At 38.5% G+C, this 19,124-nt stretch overlaps 1 protein-coding gene and 1 long non-coding RNA gene across 9 annotated transcripts in view; one reads left to right on the top strand and one right to left on the bottom strand.

Moving 5' to 3' along the window:
* LOC111863614 (zinc finger protein OZF) overlaps nt 1-11,366 on the bottom strand; it is a 31,303-nt gene extending 19,937 nt beyond the window's left edge. Inside the window, exons 1-5 of one of the 7 annotated variants that reach the window (XM_023850100.1) lie at nt 11,234-11,334; nt 7,778-7,995; nt 2,979-3,098; nt 1,789-1,908; nt 1,165-1,284 (exon numbers count right to left, since the gene is read on the bottom strand). In XM_023850100.1, the coding sequence (XP_023705868.1) occupies nt 1,165-1,284; nt 1,789-1,908; nt 2,979-3,098; nt 7,778-7,858 (441 nt within the window). In that variant the 5' untranslated portion in view covers nt 7,859-7,995; nt 11,234-11,334. Of the gene's footprint in view, nt 1-1,164; nt 1,285-1,788; nt 1,909-2,978; nt 3,099-7,777; nt 7,996-10,930; nt 10,951-11,188 lie in introns of those variants that run through there. The other 6 variants (XM_023850097.1, XM_023850094.1, XM_023850095.1 and 3 more) reach the window with 6 other exon arrangements.
* Nucleotides 11,367-11,830: 464 nt separating this feature from the next.
* Nucleotides 11,831-18,497, top strand: LOC117282244. Of its 2 annotated transcripts, none has more exons than XR_004512923.1 (2): nt 11,831-12,007; nt 15,860-18,497. It is a non-coding gene; the product is annotated as an uncharacterized LOC117282244 (long non-coding RNA). The 2 variants fall into 2 exon arrangements; XR_004512922.1 differs by lacking the exon at nt 11,831-12,007 and adding an exon at nt 12,458-12,728.
* The last annotated feature ends 627 nt before the right edge of the window (nt 18,498-19,124 follow it).

Here is a 19,124-nt window from a genome sequence, read left to right as displayed (position 1 = left end):
ATTGAAAATAGAATATAACACTTTGTATTAAAAATTTCAAATCTTCCATTATAATATGTGACACCATGTTCTTTGCTGATATAAACAAGGTTAATACTATCCATTTATCATAAAAATTGTGCAAAATACAGCATTTTTAAACACAACGCTTGAAATTGATTAAGCGCCCAATAGGAATGGACATTTAAGCGCAGAGTAGCAACGGGCATTTAAACGCACCACCAGTGGGCATTTAAATGAACTCCGGCCATCTCAAGCTTACCACTATTTCGAAGTCCAGCGTTTAAAGGTTAATATCCACAGCATTTCCTGTTCTCATTGCATCAACACAGTGCTGTAAAGTTATAAACAAAAGAGGGTTCTTCCACAAGATACATCTGTTATATGTGATACATATGCAGAACAAAGGATAGCATACACAAATACACAACAGCTGATTCCACAGTGAAACGTCTAACATTACAACACTACCAAATGCTAGTAAACAGACATGGGGTTTGGGCTGGTAATNAACCAGGACGATGGATAAAGTCCAAAATCCCAACATATCAGAATATACAGAATGTTTACAACTCGTAACTACAAATAATTATAACGCTTTCCCTAAACTACACACTCTACAAATCACTACTGTAAACAGAAAGTCTTCTATGCCCTCAATAGTCATTGCTTCACTGTGGCAATCTAACAACACAAGTCAAGAATCCACACTCTAACCTCCAACTCACCGTCATGACCCAAGAATGATGGTCAACTCAGAGTCAGAGTCAGAGCCACAGTTACTTTATGACAGATGGTTTACCACCCATCAGTTTGTCTTGGTGCCAAGCCCCTTGAGACTCACAACCAGAGATCCCCCTTTTTCAACTGAACCCTTGCTGTCATAGTCCTTATGTAACATCCTCTCTGATGAGAGAAATCCTCTATTGTTGCATGTTTACCATGCCGTTGTCTAGCAATTGTCACATTTATTTGTTAAACTATTCCACCTTTCATCCATCATGTCACAACATCAATGCAAGGCCCCATAAATAGAACAGGGTTGCCAACAAACCAAGAATGCCATCTATCTAAAAATTCATCTTCATATGAAAACTTTTGAGAAATATGGCAATATCAAGTGCTGGAAGAAAATTAAGAATATCATCTGAAAACAAAGCTCACCTTGGGTTCAACCTTGTTTATGGAACACACCGATGGTGCATAAACCCCATCAGTTTTCAAGTCAATGGAATTTTCTTCGATCACGTTATCATTTTCTGCTTTGATGGCATCATTGTTCTGCTGTAAAGTTATAAACAAAAGAAGGTTCTGTTACAAGATATGTCTGTTATGTCTGATACATATGTAAAATAAGGGACAGCATACACAATGGCTGGAACATCTAACATTATATCACTGCCACATGCTTGTGAATAGACATGGGGTTTGGGCTGATAACTGAATTTACTGAATGCTTAAAACTCATAAGCACAAACAATTATAACACTTCCCATAAAACTACACCCTCTGCAAACCACTACTGTAAACACTAAGCCTTCTATGCCTCCACTAGTCATCCCTTGGTAGTAGGAATCTAACAATGCAACTCATGAATCTGGACTGGCTGGCTTTCATCCATCATGTCACAACATCAATGCAAGGCTCCACAAATGGGAGGGTCGCCAAAGATACAAGAATGCCATCTATCTGCAAACTCTTTTTTTTTGTATGAAAACTTGTAAGATATTTGTGGCAATATCAAGTGCTGGAGGAAAACCAAAAACATCATCTGAAAGCAAAGCTTACCTTGGGTTCAACCTTGTTTATGGAACATGCTGATGGAGTATAAACCCCATCAGTTTCCAAGTCAATGAAATTTTCTTCGATCACATCATCAATTTCTACTTTGATGGAAACATCGTTCTCCTGTATAAACAAAAGAGAATTCTGTTACATCTGGTATGTTTGATACATATGCAAAACAAGGGGCTGCATATACAACAGCTGATTCCACAATGGTACACATAACATTGTAACATTTCCACATGCTAGCGAAGAGATATGGGATTTGGGCTGGTAACTGAATTTACTGAATGTTTACAATGCGCAACTACAAATAATTATAACACTTTCCCTAAACTAAACACTCTACAAATCACTACTGTAAACATTAAGCCTTCTATGCCTTCACTAGTCATCACTTGGTAGTAGTGACCTAACAAGCAACATTAAGTCTTCTATGCCTTCACTAGTCATCACTTGGTAGTAGTGACCTAACAAGCAACATTAAGTCTTCTATGCCTTCACTAGTCATCACTTGGTAGTAGTGACCTAACAAGCAACATTAAGTCTTCTATGCCTTCACTAGTCATCACTTGGTAGTAGTGACCTAACAAGCAACTCACGAATCTGGACCGGTAACGTCCAACTAATAGCTAACTGTTGACTCGGTTGGTCAGTTGATTAAATTGCTGTCAACCTTCACCATCACAGTCAATACTGACTGTTGACTCAATTGGTCGCTCAGTGAAATTGCTGCTGACCTTCACCAGCACAGTCAATACCGACTGTTGACTCAGTTGGTTGGTCACTCGGTTAAATTGCTGCTGACCTCCACCAGCACCAGCAATTTCAAGAGGTGAGCGTCTGCCAAACTCCCAGGTGGGACAGGCATAAGTTATAACTATCCTAATTTTGATGGTGTCCTCATCATATAACCTCAGCATGGACTGCACAGAAACAACCACTTTCAAGAATTCCTCTATTGTTGCATGTTTATTCATTGCTGGGATAACTTGTTTACCACACTGTTGCCTAGCATCTATTTCTTAAGCTATTCCAGCTCTCAGCCATCATGAAAGACTCCAAAAATGGAACAGGGTTGCCCACAAACCAATGACACATACAACCTGCTTTCCATATGAAACTTTTTGAGAGCTGTGGCAATACCAAATGCTAGAAGAAAATCAGAAACATCGTCTAAAAACAAAACTCACCTTGAGTTCGGCCTCCTTTATGGAACATGCTGCTGGTGCATAAACCTTGTCACTTTTCATATCAGTGGAATTTTCTTCAATCAGAACATCATTTTCTACTTTGATGGCATGAATGTTCTGCTGTAAAGTTATAAACAAAAGATAATTATTATATGATGCACTTCTTACACTTCAAATACAATCAAACTGTAAACAGAATAGAAGGGTTTAAACATGTGTGAAAATAAGAATGTTCAAATAACACACAACATAAGCTCATAAAAATGTTTATTTCATATTTCAGTCAACATAATTTATAAAAACTATAGAGATGACCTTTTTACATGAAGGTTGTATATCTGACGCACAACATGTTTCGAGGCCGTAATGGGTTATGATCACGTGCTGATAAATCTTAAGTGCCGAATTTTACCTAATAGTGGTCCATATTACATAAAAGTTCAGCACTTAAGATGAATTAGCACCTGCTCAGATAAATATGCTGAATACTAGTAATGAACTGGTACAGACATGCCAGAAACAGGTTATAATTCCCTTTAATGTACCATGTCTGAGTTCACCTGAGCAGACGAAGAAGACAAGAGAAGTCAGGCAAACTATCTATCTACAACTCGGCGCTACATAAGTCTTCTACCCACGGCCTCCTCTACAACCAGTCTCCACAACCAATGCGTGTTGCCATAGGAATGGACCCACGTACGATGACCCTGAGGCTGGTTGTTAGGTTTCTGAACAAAATTCTTTTTACAGGATGAGGTTGTTAGCCTCATGCCCAACCCCCAGCCTCAAGGATCAGGGTATGTCTCTTAGTCTGGACTCTTTGACCTTCCTGGCATGGGTGACCCTACTGGTAGTTAAACTACCACTGGTATAGTTCTCCAGGTCACAGAGTCACGCAAGCCCCACCACCATGACAAGATGGAGACACCTCTGGGGGAAGTCAGGCCAAGTGGTTCAATATTCATGTCAAGCACCTCCTAACATAAGTCTGACATCCGAAAATTCCACAAAGTACAATAGGAGCTGAATATTACAACAATTCATAAAATTCCTAAAAGTTTTGCTGTAAAGAATACTCATATCTCCATTTGCTTGGAACACATAACTAGGAAAGACCATTGCCTCACTTCCAGTTACGTACAATGTGACACAAAGGTTTTTAAATTACAATGTGGACACAGCTATATTTAATCTTCTTTATTGATTATAACAGGGAAATGACACAATAAAGAACATTTTGGAGATCTCATCATCATTAGCATCATGTGAAACAAAGAATTTAAGAATTCCTCAACTCAGATAATCTCCTCTACTCACAACCAACCGCTAATTAGGAGCTGTCCTTTATGAGAAAAAATCCTGCCCCTTATTTTGTTCATTTCCACACAAAAGGATCAATCATATTCTGGCCATAATTGGCTGAATGTGTGAGAATAAACACATGGACTTGCATCAGACTTGAGTACACACATAACATAGTGTGCAGTGTACTTGTAAATCACGCTGATAGTTACATACGTAAACCATATTACATACTGCTCCAAACACCATGACTGGAATACACACATTTTGACAATACAAACATATGTGATGGTCACGAATCAGACATTACATTTAGCTGTAAAATGCATTTTAGTTGCAGGTAAACTTTACATGAATCTGTTTATTTTTTAAATCAAATGAGACTTCTATGTTACCACTCTCATAGCAAAAATAACCCTCCTTCTCAGACACCAGGACAGGATCTCTACCACCTGTAGTTCCCATGCCTATGATGCTACACTGGTGACATCTCATTTCACTATAACTGTCACACAATCACAAACTGAGATCAAAAAAAATCTCAATACACACTCAGGAAAGAAAGGAACAAGGTCAGTGTCTTTGAATTCAATATACATTGCACTTTGTGTTTGTTGTTCACTATCATATAGGTAGAAGTTTGTTGTTGTTGCCATTACTGCTGCTGCTGTTACTGTTGTAACACGTATACCTAGGCAACAGCTCGGTAAACACATTTCCTAGGTAACACAGGCAACTACAGAACTTCAGTTACTTGGCTTTTGATACACGCAGTGTAACTTTAACTGACTGAAAGCCACTATCCACAGCAACGAGCCATTCAAAGCACCGTAACGACTAAGAACACAATAATTCTACTGTTGAAAGAGGTGTCTTCTACACGGTTCACCAAAACATTAAAACAGGAGTGTTTGCACAGATGAATTAATTAATTGTGGGATTGCAGAATTGTGGAATTATTTAATTACAGACTTCAGGAATTAGACCTGGCTTCATATAGACTTAAATCACCGAATTTATTTAAGGAGCATCCAAGATTTAAAGTGTTGAAGACTTTATTTTATGTGTAATTATTGTAATTGTTTGTAGTTATGACTGGTGACTGTCTAATAAATCTATTCATCTATTATTAGCCACGTAACAAGCATATGTGACAAACTGGTATCAGGAGTGAGATGCGGATTGGATCAGAGTGATCAAGCTATTGGACTTATGATTGTAGCGTGTACTTATATCATGCATTATGGAGATGCGACAGATGATGCAACAGTTTCTGGCCAACCAAGAAAAGGCGGAGGCCAACAGGAAAGGCAACCGTGAAGCTAAAGGTCATGATGGACGCCAATCACCAGAGAATGAATGTACAGCTTACGGAAATGAAATCCACAGTAACTGCCACCAAAGCGAAGTTGGAGACCGCAATACATTCCATGCGGTCTGAATTAGATTAGACCATCTGCTATCCAACCAAAATAGCCATGACGTGTTTAAGTATGAGACACGGTGTATCTGAAAGTAACTGACCAAAACACAGGTAGAATTACAGGAAATGAAGACATCCCTAGATATGCTGACAGAGAACTTCCAAGAAACACTTGAAACCACTGGGGCTGATCTCATCACCGACCTCACTGTGGTCGACCTTGGGGCAATAACGACCAGGAACATGTCCCGCTGTGCAAGAGTGGCATAGTGCATGAGGAACATCGTCAGGAATAGGAGGACCAGGTCCAAGGTTGAGCAAGCAACCCGGAAGGTAGGGCCACTCAGGAAGAATCTATGGACGCACGATGAAGGAAGAAGGGAAACAAAAGATCTAGGCAGCAAGTGGCTGCTATACCGGAGGAAGAGGAGGGCAACCGCGACCGGCATTGGAGGGTGGAGCTCAGGACAGCTGACGCCTCTGGGAAGAGGAGGACAGACCTATAAGACCCTCAAGAAGACCCTAGAGCTAGAATTCGTGAAGTGAGCAAATGGAATGTCCAGAGGGTTACAGCACAGTGCAGCAGACAGTATGACAGTGATGAACATTTCTTTGTGGTTAAAACCTGGAGGAAGCGATCTGTTCACAGTTACCTTCTGGACTGTGAACTTCCTCCTATACAAGGGTAGGGCAGAGAGGGGCCATCACAGGTTGCTAATTATAATTAATTCTGGAAGTAAAACTGCAAATATAGTTCATGCAAACTTTCAGGAAAACAACTACTACTTAGGAATCGTAATGAATGTCCCGGGGGAAAAAGTCCCTCATATTATGCACTGATTTTCTATATATACATTAAAAAATCCAAACTTCGAATGGTTTTTGTCACTATAATGAAGTACTAGTTATAAGCCTTACTCACAGTACCACACTTTCACTATACTAATTCAGGTAATTTCTGGTAGACCTACATATGAGATGTACAGGATCCTAATGGGGGCATGCAGCAGCATACTTGGTTGAGGCATTAAGGCACTATGCTATAAGCTGGAAGATCACAGGTTCGATTTCTGATTGACCAAATCCTTCCAGCAGCACTACAACCCTGGGGTCGGCTCATCCTCTAACAGAAATAAGTACCAGGAATCTTCCTGCATGTAAAGGCACCCGGCATGTATGGCTGAAAACCTCACAGACATCTGTGAACTAAGCGTCTAGAAAATGTGGGAGCCTTGACGTCTTCAACCCTATGGACTTTTAAGGCCAGTTACAGGGATACATTTACCTTCACCTTCACCATATCTTAATAAAATCAAGCACTGATTTACAATACTGGCAGAGAAAGAATTGACAAATGCTTAATTCTCTGTGTACACATTCTACACATTAATTACAGCTATTAGGTACCAGACAGAATGAGAAAATATTCCAAACCCAGTACAGTCACATTAATTGAAATACACAATATGTTAAGGGGGCACATGGTAGCGTAGTTGAGTCACTATGCCACAAGGCAGAAGATCACGGGTTTGATTCCCGATGAGGTCATTGGATTTTTTTTTTTCAGTTTACCTAATTCTTCCAGCAGCATCATGGCCCTGGGGTCAACTAAGCGTCTAACAGAAATGAGTACCAGAAACCATCCTAGAGGGCAAAGGGCTGCCAGGGCATAAGGCTGACAAGCTCACCACCATTTGTGAGCTGCCTGTCTAGAAAATGTGGGACCCTTAACTTCTCACAACTCTAAGCACCCCCAAAGCCCATTAGAGGGGTAGCTTTACCTTACAATACGTTAACACTTTTCCCTTGTAACGTGTACAGACTAGATTGATCTGGCTCAGAATAGGGACCAGTGGCTCTTGTGAACACAGTAATGAACCTTCAGGTTCCATAAAATTCTGGGAAATTCTTAAGTAGCTGCAGATTTGGCTTCTCCTCAAGAAGGGCTCAGCTCCGTAATTAAGTAAGTAACGTGTACAAACAATTCGTAATAAAATGAGAGTATAAAAAACCAAAATTAAAAACAAAACAATCATAAAATATTTTCTGATTTACAAAAGTACACAACACTCACCAAGCTTTCCTTCAAAGCAGGATATACTTCCTCAACTCTCTGCAGTATAATCTTTGGCACTCTTGTAGCAAGAGACTGCATAATATTTCTTAACCTTAAAAGGTGTTCATCAGACACGACTGGTTGGTAATTGCACAAGAAATTGGCTTACAACAATCCTCGTGACATAGCTGCCCTGTTCACTGCAGTGCATTTACATGGATGTACTCGCACAGGTCCTGAAAGGAAACTTACTACTTATAACTGATATTTAAATGTATCACGTCTTATGAAAGATTGTACTTATATTTCGAGGAGGCAAACAAACTTCCCAATACATTCAGATGCAGAGCAACATAAATCAGTCAACCCTACACCATCAGTGACCAGGCTTCTGTAATAATGAATGTAGGATTGGCATGTAAAGCAGAAAGGGGGGGGAACAAATTGTTACAATGTGCAAACAAATCAGAACCTCAAGGCTCATAAGGAATTTTCAGAGGTTTTGAACACTCACAATGAGATGTGGATGGAATTATAACTGATGGCAGCAACACAACAACAGTAATAACATTACAAACCACAATGGGGTTTTGGTTGTGATAAATATATGTCAAAATAAAGAAAAAAGGAACGAAATGTTCTTTGAATTGAAAACTGTGCTGATGTGCATATAAAGTATTATAATTACTTGTAGCTGCGAGTTCTAGTGTCTAGTCATCAACATGTGACAAAATATACAAAGACTCAACTCCTCAAAGGATATTCAGGCTGTACTCTGCAGATGTTACCACTTTTCTGGTGGAGAAAACCAAATTATACTACTAACAATGATTAGACTTCCTTGATGATGGCCCTCCTCCTGCACTTGACATCACTGATTCTGAAATGTTTATGTTTCTGTTGACTATTAGTTAAATGGGACAAGATGGATGTGTCAACCTGAAAGACCACTGTCTGACTACTCAACATTTCTTTTTGCCCTTTTTTGGCAGAACAATGGGAGGTGACAGGGTTCCTCACATTCTTAGATTTCTGCACTTTTCAAACTCTGACAATTCCCTTGCCAATAACGGCCCAAACTATGGTAACTATAGTAATTACGACTGGTTGAAATGGGCATGTTCAAAATATTTCCTCCTCCTGAACATTTGACTGTGCACAAAGTTACTGTAGTCTTCACAAGGAGGTAATTTCACACAGTACATATCCAAAAAACATAAAAACAGAAATTTATAAATTATGTGATATGCGTAGACACACACACACTTATAAAAGGACATGATACGTGCCACTGCATATGTGATAGAAAAATACATAACCACAAAACAACAGACAAAAAATGAGAAATGACATGCCCATAATATATATTTTGTAATTAAATGCATGGAGCTCAGTCATCCTTGAGAAGCTGCCATTAGCTCAGCAACTCAACAATTACCCAACATTTTATAGCACCCAAAGTTTCATTACCATATTCACAAGATCCCTCCACTGGTCTCTATCCTAAGCCAGATGAATCTAGTCCATACCAACCCCATCCTGCCACTTCTATGCAACAGGCGGATGAACGGATAAAGAAACACCCATTTCTATGCAATGGTCAAGGTACTGTTGGACTATAACAATGGAAACAGTATTTTCTATGTGGTCCATGCCAAGATATTATAATTAGGACAGTTTGTAGCAATGAGTCCGTTCTTGGGAACAGTCAGCAGTTCAGTTGTGAGTTCAGGTGTGGAGTGTTAACCTGCAGGCAATGGCATGACCATGGAAGCTTCCATTGTTAAGATTCGCTATCAGGAAACATCTAGTGAAAACACTGCTAAGGAATAGCCATTGTTGAGAGCTGTTATCAAGCAACACCTAGTGAAAGCAGACTGAGAAGAGTTAGCATAGAAATCAGCAATAGTATTATAATTACGTGTAGTTCTAAGTGGTCTATACAAGTGGTCAGTACATCCATTCATCAATCCATACCCCACCTACAGTCACTCACACGTGACAATATTATTCTCCCACCTATGTCTAGGTCTTCCTAGTGGTCTCTTTCCTTCTGCCTTCCCCATCAAAATCCTATATTCACTCCACCTCTCCCCCATGTGCACCACATACCCCACACATTTCATGTTTGTTGACGTTATCATTCTAATTATATCCAGCGAAGAGTGCAAGTTATGAAGCTCATTATGCAATTTTCTCCAACCTCCTACCATTTCATCCCTCTTTGGTCCAAATATTCTCCTCAGCACCCTGTTCTCAAACACTCTCAGCCTGTGTTCCTCTCTTAATGTCAAAGACCAAATTTCACACTCATACAAAACTCTGTTTAGTGTATTTCTTCTCCAAGAATGGCCCAGTTTAACATAATTTCTTCACTCATTTGAAAATTGTTCATGAAACATAGTTGGACAGCCGGATTCAGCCTTTCAAGTAAAACTCTGTATTTTTATTCCACAGATCATCAGTGGATATAAACTTAAGATGTAACTGTAATTATGTATATCAATGAGATTTCTTTGTTATAAGGGTATTAAGTATGAATGTTCAAATGCATTTTCACTTATACCGTCTTTGGTTCTCTTAGTGTATCACTGAATTTCGGTAAAATTCACATGATTACAATTTCAACTTGGGGATATACAGCCTTAAGTTTACAATATGCATCAGTACCAGTGACGTAGCAAGGCATCCAGTGCAGGTAATTGTTCTTCATTAATCTTGGCTACTATACTGCTGCGATAAGTACACAAACATGGATTTCCTTCTCGTCCGTTAATTTGCACCAATGTTGGTATGAGACCCCACATCTGCATTTACAGAAGTAAGAGACTGCTTACCTGCTAAATTCTAATGACTAATTTTCTTGTGTTACCACCACACACCAATCACAGTATAAGCTATGTAACACTCCAGACATCTTAATGTTAGTGTCTGTCAACGTGGCCGAAATGACATCACAAAAGCATTACTGCATAATAAAATACAATATACACAAAATAATAAGATACTTAAACGCTATTAACTTAACCTTCCTACCCAAGAACAGATAATAAACTTAATTACAAAATACACAGTGATTCATAATATTAATTCTGCTCCTCAGTGTTTCATTCTGAAGTAGATAACCTCACATGTCAAACCAATTACAATGTAATGACACTTCATTCTTACCTACACCTAAACATGAAGCATGTGTGTCAAGAAACAATTCCCCATAAAATTCAGAACAGCAATATAATTACTTCAAGATAATGTAGCAGAATGAATTTTGACCATCTTCTAAAAGCGAAGTTTTGGTACGCTAAGGAAAACAGACATGTTTGCAAAGCAGGGAAGAGATTGAGCTCAAGCAATTATCTAATATTGTTATTACAGACAATACATCAATAAAAATTCACCCCAAGCAATAATAATATTCTTTTAAATTACATATTCATTATAGCAAAAATAACAGTCCCAGCCAGCTCCTCTTACCCACAGGTTCGTTGCAACTGCAAGCCAACTGCGAATAATGTCGGTCATCTTCAATTCAGAAGCACCAACATGCTTGCTTTCTCTCTCGTACAATTCAACTTTACATCCACTCCCCCCATACGCCTTCGTGGCGTAATGCTTAATTAGTTAAGTACACGGACAACTTTATTTTTACAATTCAATTTACTGACGACAGCAAACAAAAAAACATACGTATTACCCTTATTAGACCTCGCAGTTGTCTGTACTCTAAGAATAGCTGTTAAGCCCAATTCACACGGGGACAATTTACAGCGTTTGCAAGAGTCAAACGCTTGAAGCAAGTTGACTTTCGTTCTCTTTCACTGTTTGAATTGATGGAGACAGTGCACGACAGTGAAAGTGTAACTTTCCGTTGGAGTAGAATTTGAATTGCTGACCCTACAACTTTTGTGTCCACTTTCCGCGTCTGAACACTAACTTGTAACAAGTTGTAACTTGCAAGTTGAGAGCGTTTCGTAGTGTGTGTTTTGATTTAATAATCAGGGCTATATTTTGAAAATAATTACCGAGTGTCTTATTGCGTTAGTATTCATAATTTGATATTATGAGCGCCCCATGGTGGAATGTAAATGAAATAATGAAGTGCTTGGAATTGTGTGAAACATACAAACTGTTATGGAATATTTAAACATCAAGATTATATGAACAAAAACAAACGAGAATTGTTGTTCGAGAAGCTGCTGCTGGAACCGAAGGAACAAGGATTTGATAACATTAACGTGGAATTAGTGCGTAAGAAATTTAAAACCATCAAAACCGTGTACAGACAAGAACTGTCAAGAATTATGAAATAGAAAAAGAGTGGCACTGGTATTGATGAAAGGGGCACGCGGTAGCGTAGTTTGTTGAGGAGCTATGCTACAAATCGGAAGGTCGCGGGTTTAAGTCCCGATAAGCTCATTGGATTTTTTCATTTGACCTAATCCTTCCAGCCGCGCCAGGGCCGTGGGGTTGACTCAGCCTCTAACAGAAATGAGTACCAGGAATTAATGAAATAATTTTCGAGGGGAATAAAGCGCGGCCGGCGCGTAAGGCTGACAACCTTACCGCCATCTTTGAGCCGACTGTCTTAGATAATGTGGGGCCCGCAACGTCTCACAACCTTCACGGCCTGGTACAGTGATAGCNCTTCTCTTTTTTTTTTTTTTTTTTTTTTTTTTTTTGCTGGTACTGATGATTTGTACAAGCCAAAATTGGTCTGGTTTGAGAAGATGGACAAAATGTCCGTCATTGTTGCCCGTTGACCCTCGTACAATTTACAGTTCCAGAAGATATGTTCATCCGTTTTCAGCCCATCATCACATCCACATGCGCTGACCACGCGACACCCTCTGTCTGCAAAAGTTGGAATTAACTTTACTGACAAGCGGCAGTCGCTCAGTCGGTATAGTTTGCTTGCGGACTAGAGGCCACAGAGGAAACATAAAATTCTGCCTGTAAAATCTGTATTGAGGTAACTCAGTTCAGACCACACCATTGTCATATTTCCATCCATTCTTTACATTATGTCATGGGATATGTCTGTTAGCTTTTGAAAATTTGTCATATTTTCATAGAGAAAACTTTTTATGTAGGTTAGATGTTAGAGCTGCTAAAGGTCGTTGTTGGATATTGTTTAAAATGTTATCTCTCTTAAAAATTACATATATTTGCAGCAGTACCAAGGGGCTGTTACAGCTAGTTCATACCTGTCGTTTAGCAGAAGGCAAACTGATGACATTAAAAAGAGTTTGTAACAACACACACCTCAGTTGGCTCATGTTGTTGCAATAGAGCATTGCATTTCCTTCATTCAGTCACTCATCCCAGTCTTTGAGAAATGTAGGTCACTTAGAAAGCTTGAAAATCATTGAATTAATCAAGTTAGCCAAGCTTAATAAAGTTACTTATTTTTGTGTGCTTGAGTTTTTTCTATTGTACCATGGTGTTTCCTTAATGACTTGTCGGAGTTATCCCCCATTCCCCTGCACAGTCAACACTTTTCCTTTATACTGTGACACCATGGTGTTTCCTAAACTTCTGTCATCTGAGAATAGATCCCCTGGTGTTGCAGGTGTGCAGCCAAATTTTAAAAGTTAGATAATAGGATTGTTCTTTCTGTGGTATTTGCTCTTCTATGTGAGTCGTGTGGCGTTCTGAATGCACAGCTGAAAATGTGAGATGAAAATTTGAGTCAGATGATGAACAAATCTTCTTTCATTCATCGTGGATTTGAGCAAGCACAGATACTGGCAGGGAACTTCCATGACTGAGTGATGCTTGCTCGCTGTGCTTGTGGCAGTCCCAGCCTGTTGTTGAGCCTTATAGCTCACTGACTGAAGCAGGATTTTGCACATGTGAAAATCCACTTTTATCGACGCTGAAGATATGATTAAATCAAAACTTGTATAGCCCCCCACCCCCCCCCCCAAAAATAAACAGCCAATAAGTTGTTACAAAACGGAGTAATTTTAATTCTGTTAAAATTCGGGACCCTAACTGTAGTAGGTTCATGCTTTCTAACACTTTGTCCTGTGTTTCATCTCAGCCTTGTGCTCAGCCGTTTCCAAGTAATTTGACATAATGTTCGAAATTGATTAACACTGTTTCGTTCTGCAAACTCAAATGCAGTTCACTGTAACTCAATCAAGTTTACCCAATAAAACACGTCTGAAAGTTGCAACAAGTTGTCACTTAAGTAAAAGGTCTTCTATTTTCGGACAACCGATCAATTTAGTTTCAACTCTTTCCTTAGAGTAGTTTCAGGAATACCAAATTGTAAACTAAATTCTCATATTTTTGTTCCATGCTTAACAGCAGGCAAGGCAGCTTTCGCTTGGTTCTGACTCGATGAGGCCTTCGAGGTTGTTCTCTTCAAAATATGATGCATTTGTGAAAAGAAGTTTTGTAACGCAGATGCACATTAATTATTGTTCTCGTTAAAATTGTTGCAATCACCCGTTGTGTCTTGTCATTTAATTATGTATTATGCGATTACCCCTCTTGACACCAGTAACTCAATCTGACATCCACATGCATATATAACATCTGGCAACTTGGCAAACTAAGAAGGAATTTTTAGTCAATGGAAAAAACCACAACTACACACCACTTATGACATTTAATACTTTTTGGCTTACCAAAGAATCACAAAAACACAAAACTCGACATAAAGCTGCATAGTTCATTAGAAGTCCAACCGACAAATAATGCTAAATTTTGGAAACCTCTGCTAGATTACAGAGATGTAGATTTGTTTGTGAATTCTTGTTGCTTCAAAACTGACATGCGTACTATTATTCACTATGTGCCAATGGCCTTCTCTCCCCTACATTCTGGCTGTCATGATGATGCTTCGTAAAACTGTGATGTAGTTGCCATCCAACTTCTGATCCTTGTTAAATACTTGCTTGAAACCATTCTCTTCATATGTAGACTTTCTACAATCGGTGAATGTCGTGCCAAAAAACGTAAGATTTTAACTTCGCAATATAAGCTGAGATTTCCATTTCCACTTCAGGCAGCAGTGTGGGAAACCAATCATTCAGTCTGTTCCTTGACTTTTTGCTTGAGCACTGGGCTGCAACTGGTGTAGCTCTGAAATATGTAATAATTAGTTCCACCAGTTGGAAGTTCAGGTCATGTGACTTCTCGTAATTAAGGAAATGTGATTTGGGCACCAGTGCAATATTCACAACTCTCACCTGTAAGTGCAGCTTCCTCTGAGAACTTCTGAAATTGTTGACAACAGGATCCTTTATTAACAAAATTTGCAGACTACACTGATGCAAAGGTAACACTGTACTTGTGTGAGGGAGGTGTTCAGTTCAAATCTTGGCCACAACACCACCCATCCTGGGGTTTATCATGCTTTTGTTCAGTACCTCCATGCAAATACTGGGACAGTGCCTTGATTGGGCCACAATCACTTATTTCCTAATCTTTTCCAAAGCATCGCTTATTAATCACTCTACCAATCTATATGCTAATTCAGGGATTTTTGCACAAATTAAGATGATGGTGTATAACACAGAATTGCTGGGTTTTTGGACTTCTTCCATTGTCCAATATTTTAGAGAATAGAAAACTCGACGTTTCGGAAACTGGATCTGTCTGTCCTCAGGTGAAGGGGGAAGAAGACACCTACTCAGTTGGGCCCCTTAGAAAGAGCTAAGAGCTAGTCTAGTGGTGGATACTATATGCCTTAACAGTTTTTTTCTTTCCATTTCTTTGCATTGGTGCTCATGTACTTGGTTTTGATAGTTATGTTTTTAGCACATTTGTACCTCCTTTTCTATCCCAGTTACACGCACGTGTGTGATTTATCACAATTTGTATTGTATATTTTCGTGTTATCTCCCGCGAATTAGTCTTGTCTCAAGTGATTAAATAGCTGTGTAAATCTGACAGGGGTCATCCAGTGATAGAGATTTCTAAGGGGTCCAACTGAGTAGGTGACTTTTGCCCCTTTCACCTGAGGGCAGAAACAGATCCAGTTTCCGAAACGTCAGGTTTTCTATTTTCTAGAATACCGGACAATGGAAAAAGTCGAAACCCCCAGTAATTCTGAGATAAATTACTGATTAACATGTTTTAACAAAACAGATGCAGTAGGACAATGATGCCCTCAAGTGCGGAACAGAATATCTAAAAGGACAGCTTAACAACGTTGTGGCAATCGAGGAGCAATTAATTGTAACAACAGAGTAACAGGGTCTGAAGATCAGGGATGACATGCAGCTTGAAATGGAGCATCTTTGGGGCCAGTGTAAGGATGATAAGAACCTTATAGTGGGCGCCAAACGCCAAGCAAGGTGTGCGACAGCCATAAAGGAAGTGGGGAACACTCTCAAGCTTGAAGCAGAACAACTTTGAGGCCAGTGTAAGGAAGCAGCAGCACTGAAGGAATGACTGAATATCGCTACAGTGCAGCTTGTTCTTGTTTTTATACTCATATTATGCCTTGTAGGACTGCTTTGGACACTGAGAGCTTTGCTTAACTTTTTGTGACACGGTCTCCGCTTCATTGCATAAGACGTCATCGTCCCATAATCCCCATATCTCAGCAATTGCACGGCACTCCAATCATATTATTCTCTGATTACTGGCTGTTAATGGGATCACTAGTGTGCAGATATGTTAAGAACTAACAATACTCAACACATCTGATTACATGGATTCCAAGGGCTAAGCACCATACACAGTTTGCAAACTATTCATTATAATTTACACATCATACATTCTCAGGGAATTCCGCACCGTTTGATCTGTTAAATTTAGGGTTGTTGCCTAATACTGTATTAGCATTCTCAATAGCCTTAGTATGGCCGGATGATTCTCACTATTGTCGGTTAATAAAGCTTGGCTGAATCTGACGTCCCAGAATGACTGAGTGACTGGCTGTTAACAAGTTGCAATTTACTGTTTGACACAAATGTGGCCAGAGAGGAGAGTTGAAGGAAGTTCTCCATGGTTTACTGTTTGACCCTGGAGATGGAAGTGCTGTGTTGCACTGAAACTTTGTGTTCTCCCTGAACTACAGAGTGTTACAAACAAGAAGACCGTTGTCTTCGCTTTGTAATTAAATGGGCTCAAACAATGCAAAACAAAGTTAATCTTATAGTTTAGTTTTGGTGGCCATATACACTGTTTCATGTTTTCAACAGTAGACAGAATGTAATACAACTTTTCATTATAAAGGCAAAGTTTCCCCTTAATAAATTAAGATCTACGTCATTAAGATATACGGCGGCATGGCTCCGCCATTCTTGACCTCAGCACTAAATGGAGGCAAACGGTCAGCTTCAAGCTCTGGTCGCTTTGCCCCTTGTATATCTAATATTTGATAGGTACAGGCAGATTTGTAATTTTGTCAACAAGTGAGACACCAAGCTTCATTTGTGCACAAAAATGCACCTAAAAACGATACAAAATGCACAAAGAATGGGCAGTTATGAACATACAGACATGTGTATCTGTAAGCAAAGTGACATTGAGTGTAAGTAACATGTAATTGTGTTCCAGTCCAAAAAGAAAAACAGACCCAGACACCCTTCTTGTATGTTTCGATGATCAGACACATAATTTTCAACAGAAGTTATTTCAGTTTCATTCTAAATACTTCTTTATATAAGACTGTCATAATTTTGCATTTCGTTAAAAGTCTGTAAATGTATAGAAATAATATTACAGAAATGTAATGAACAAAAATGTAGAAACTACAACAATATATTCATTATTCCTCTTTTTATATTTCCTTTGGAAAAGGTTCAAAGTTGAGGGAGGTTCTTCCTTCAAAAGATTTATTGGAACAAAACTTCAATGAAAAATATTTTATTCCATATTCATAAGGCAAAAAACTGTAATGTAAATCTAAAAAGAGAAAGAAGATATTACTTTCACTGACATTAATTAACATGGTTAATAAAGAATTATTTAACCCATTTATTACCATCTGAAACCTTTCTTCTAGTGTTGCAGATGAAAGTGAGCACATAATCATGCATAAAAATAACATGAGAAGTTGTGCGTATCTGTGAGCGAAACAACACTCAATGCGTGTTGTAACATCTTACAAATATACAGTACTGAAGAGTGTTTGAAGGGACAGACTTACAGAACTACCATATGTCCATAACTGGGTTTACAAAATTATGACCCTCCACTCTTGTCCTGTATTTTTTAATAAATATAACTTGTTCTGAGAATACTTCAGCTACACTCAATACAAAACCAAAAACAAGACTTTGGCTACAAGCTGCTTGTACAGAATGCACAATGCTCTTCACTACTTCAGGATGTGTGCCTTCACTGTCCCTGAGGACACTTTGGTGCAGCATACATCCATCACATATCTGAGATGCAGGCAAATTTCAAATTACTTTCGATCTGTCTAGTTTTAAGCCTTAGCCAAACGTTCATTCCCATTGTAATTGTTTACTTACCTTATTTTCCAGAAAATAAGACAAACCTTTCTATCCTGAAAAATGCTCCCTAAAAGCTGAGTATATATCTTGCAGTCTGAATTGGACAAGTTGATTTTCAAGAACCAAAATGTGTTTTTTGCACGGTGCAATTGTCATGTGTGCACTGGAATTCCATGATTTTTGTAATGTAATAACTACTTGTAGCATTATTTCATGTTTTAATGCAATGGGTTCAAGGTACAGGAGCTTCCCATACAGTACAGGGTCTAAATTATAACTTGACACATTACAGTAAAGAATATGTAAACAGAGCACCTGAAAGATATTTCAATAATTTCCAACATTGTAATACAAATCGTTGTAAGAGAAGTGTGATAAACATGGGCATAAAACTATACAATAATCTTCCTATGGCGTTAAAGAATGTATCTGATTTTAAAGTGTTTAGGAGGAAATTGAAGTGTTATTTGTTGCATAATGCCTTCTATTCTCTTCAGGAGTTTTTTTATATGTAAGATGTTGAATTAAATGACTGTAATTGTCTGTTAATGCATGTGCTGGTGTTTTTTTATATAATATATTTAAGTATTTATGTATTCTTTGATTATGTTAGGTGTGATTGTTATTAAATCTATATATTCTCTTTGACTTTATCCGATTGTATATTTTACAGTTATGGATGTAAATAAAATTATGAAATTATAATGCAATAAAGAAGTTCCCTATACTCTTGTGTGCCTTATGTTATGGAAAATAAAGTAATTCTTTTCAACAGATATCTGATTGTCAGTTGTCGCTTAAATATTTAATGAACTGCATATCCTGCTTCTTCCTTATAAATAAAATAACTCCACTTTTGTAACTTGGAAGTGTTCGTACTAGATGTAGCAGTCCTATTAAAGAGTATGGCAGGTATAATACTAAGTTTGGACAAAACTGATTTA

Source organism: Cryptotermes secundus, unplaced genomic scaffold (assembly GCF_002891405.2).
Source record: "Cryptotermes secundus unplaced genomic scaffold, Csec_1.0 scaffold98, whole genome shotgun sequence".
NCBI lineage: Eukaryota > Metazoa > Arthropoda > Insecta > Blattodea > Kalotermitidae > Cryptotermes > Cryptotermes secundus.
Note: the sequence above shows the minus strand (reverse complement) of the source record. Positions and strands in the feature narration are given on the sequence as shown.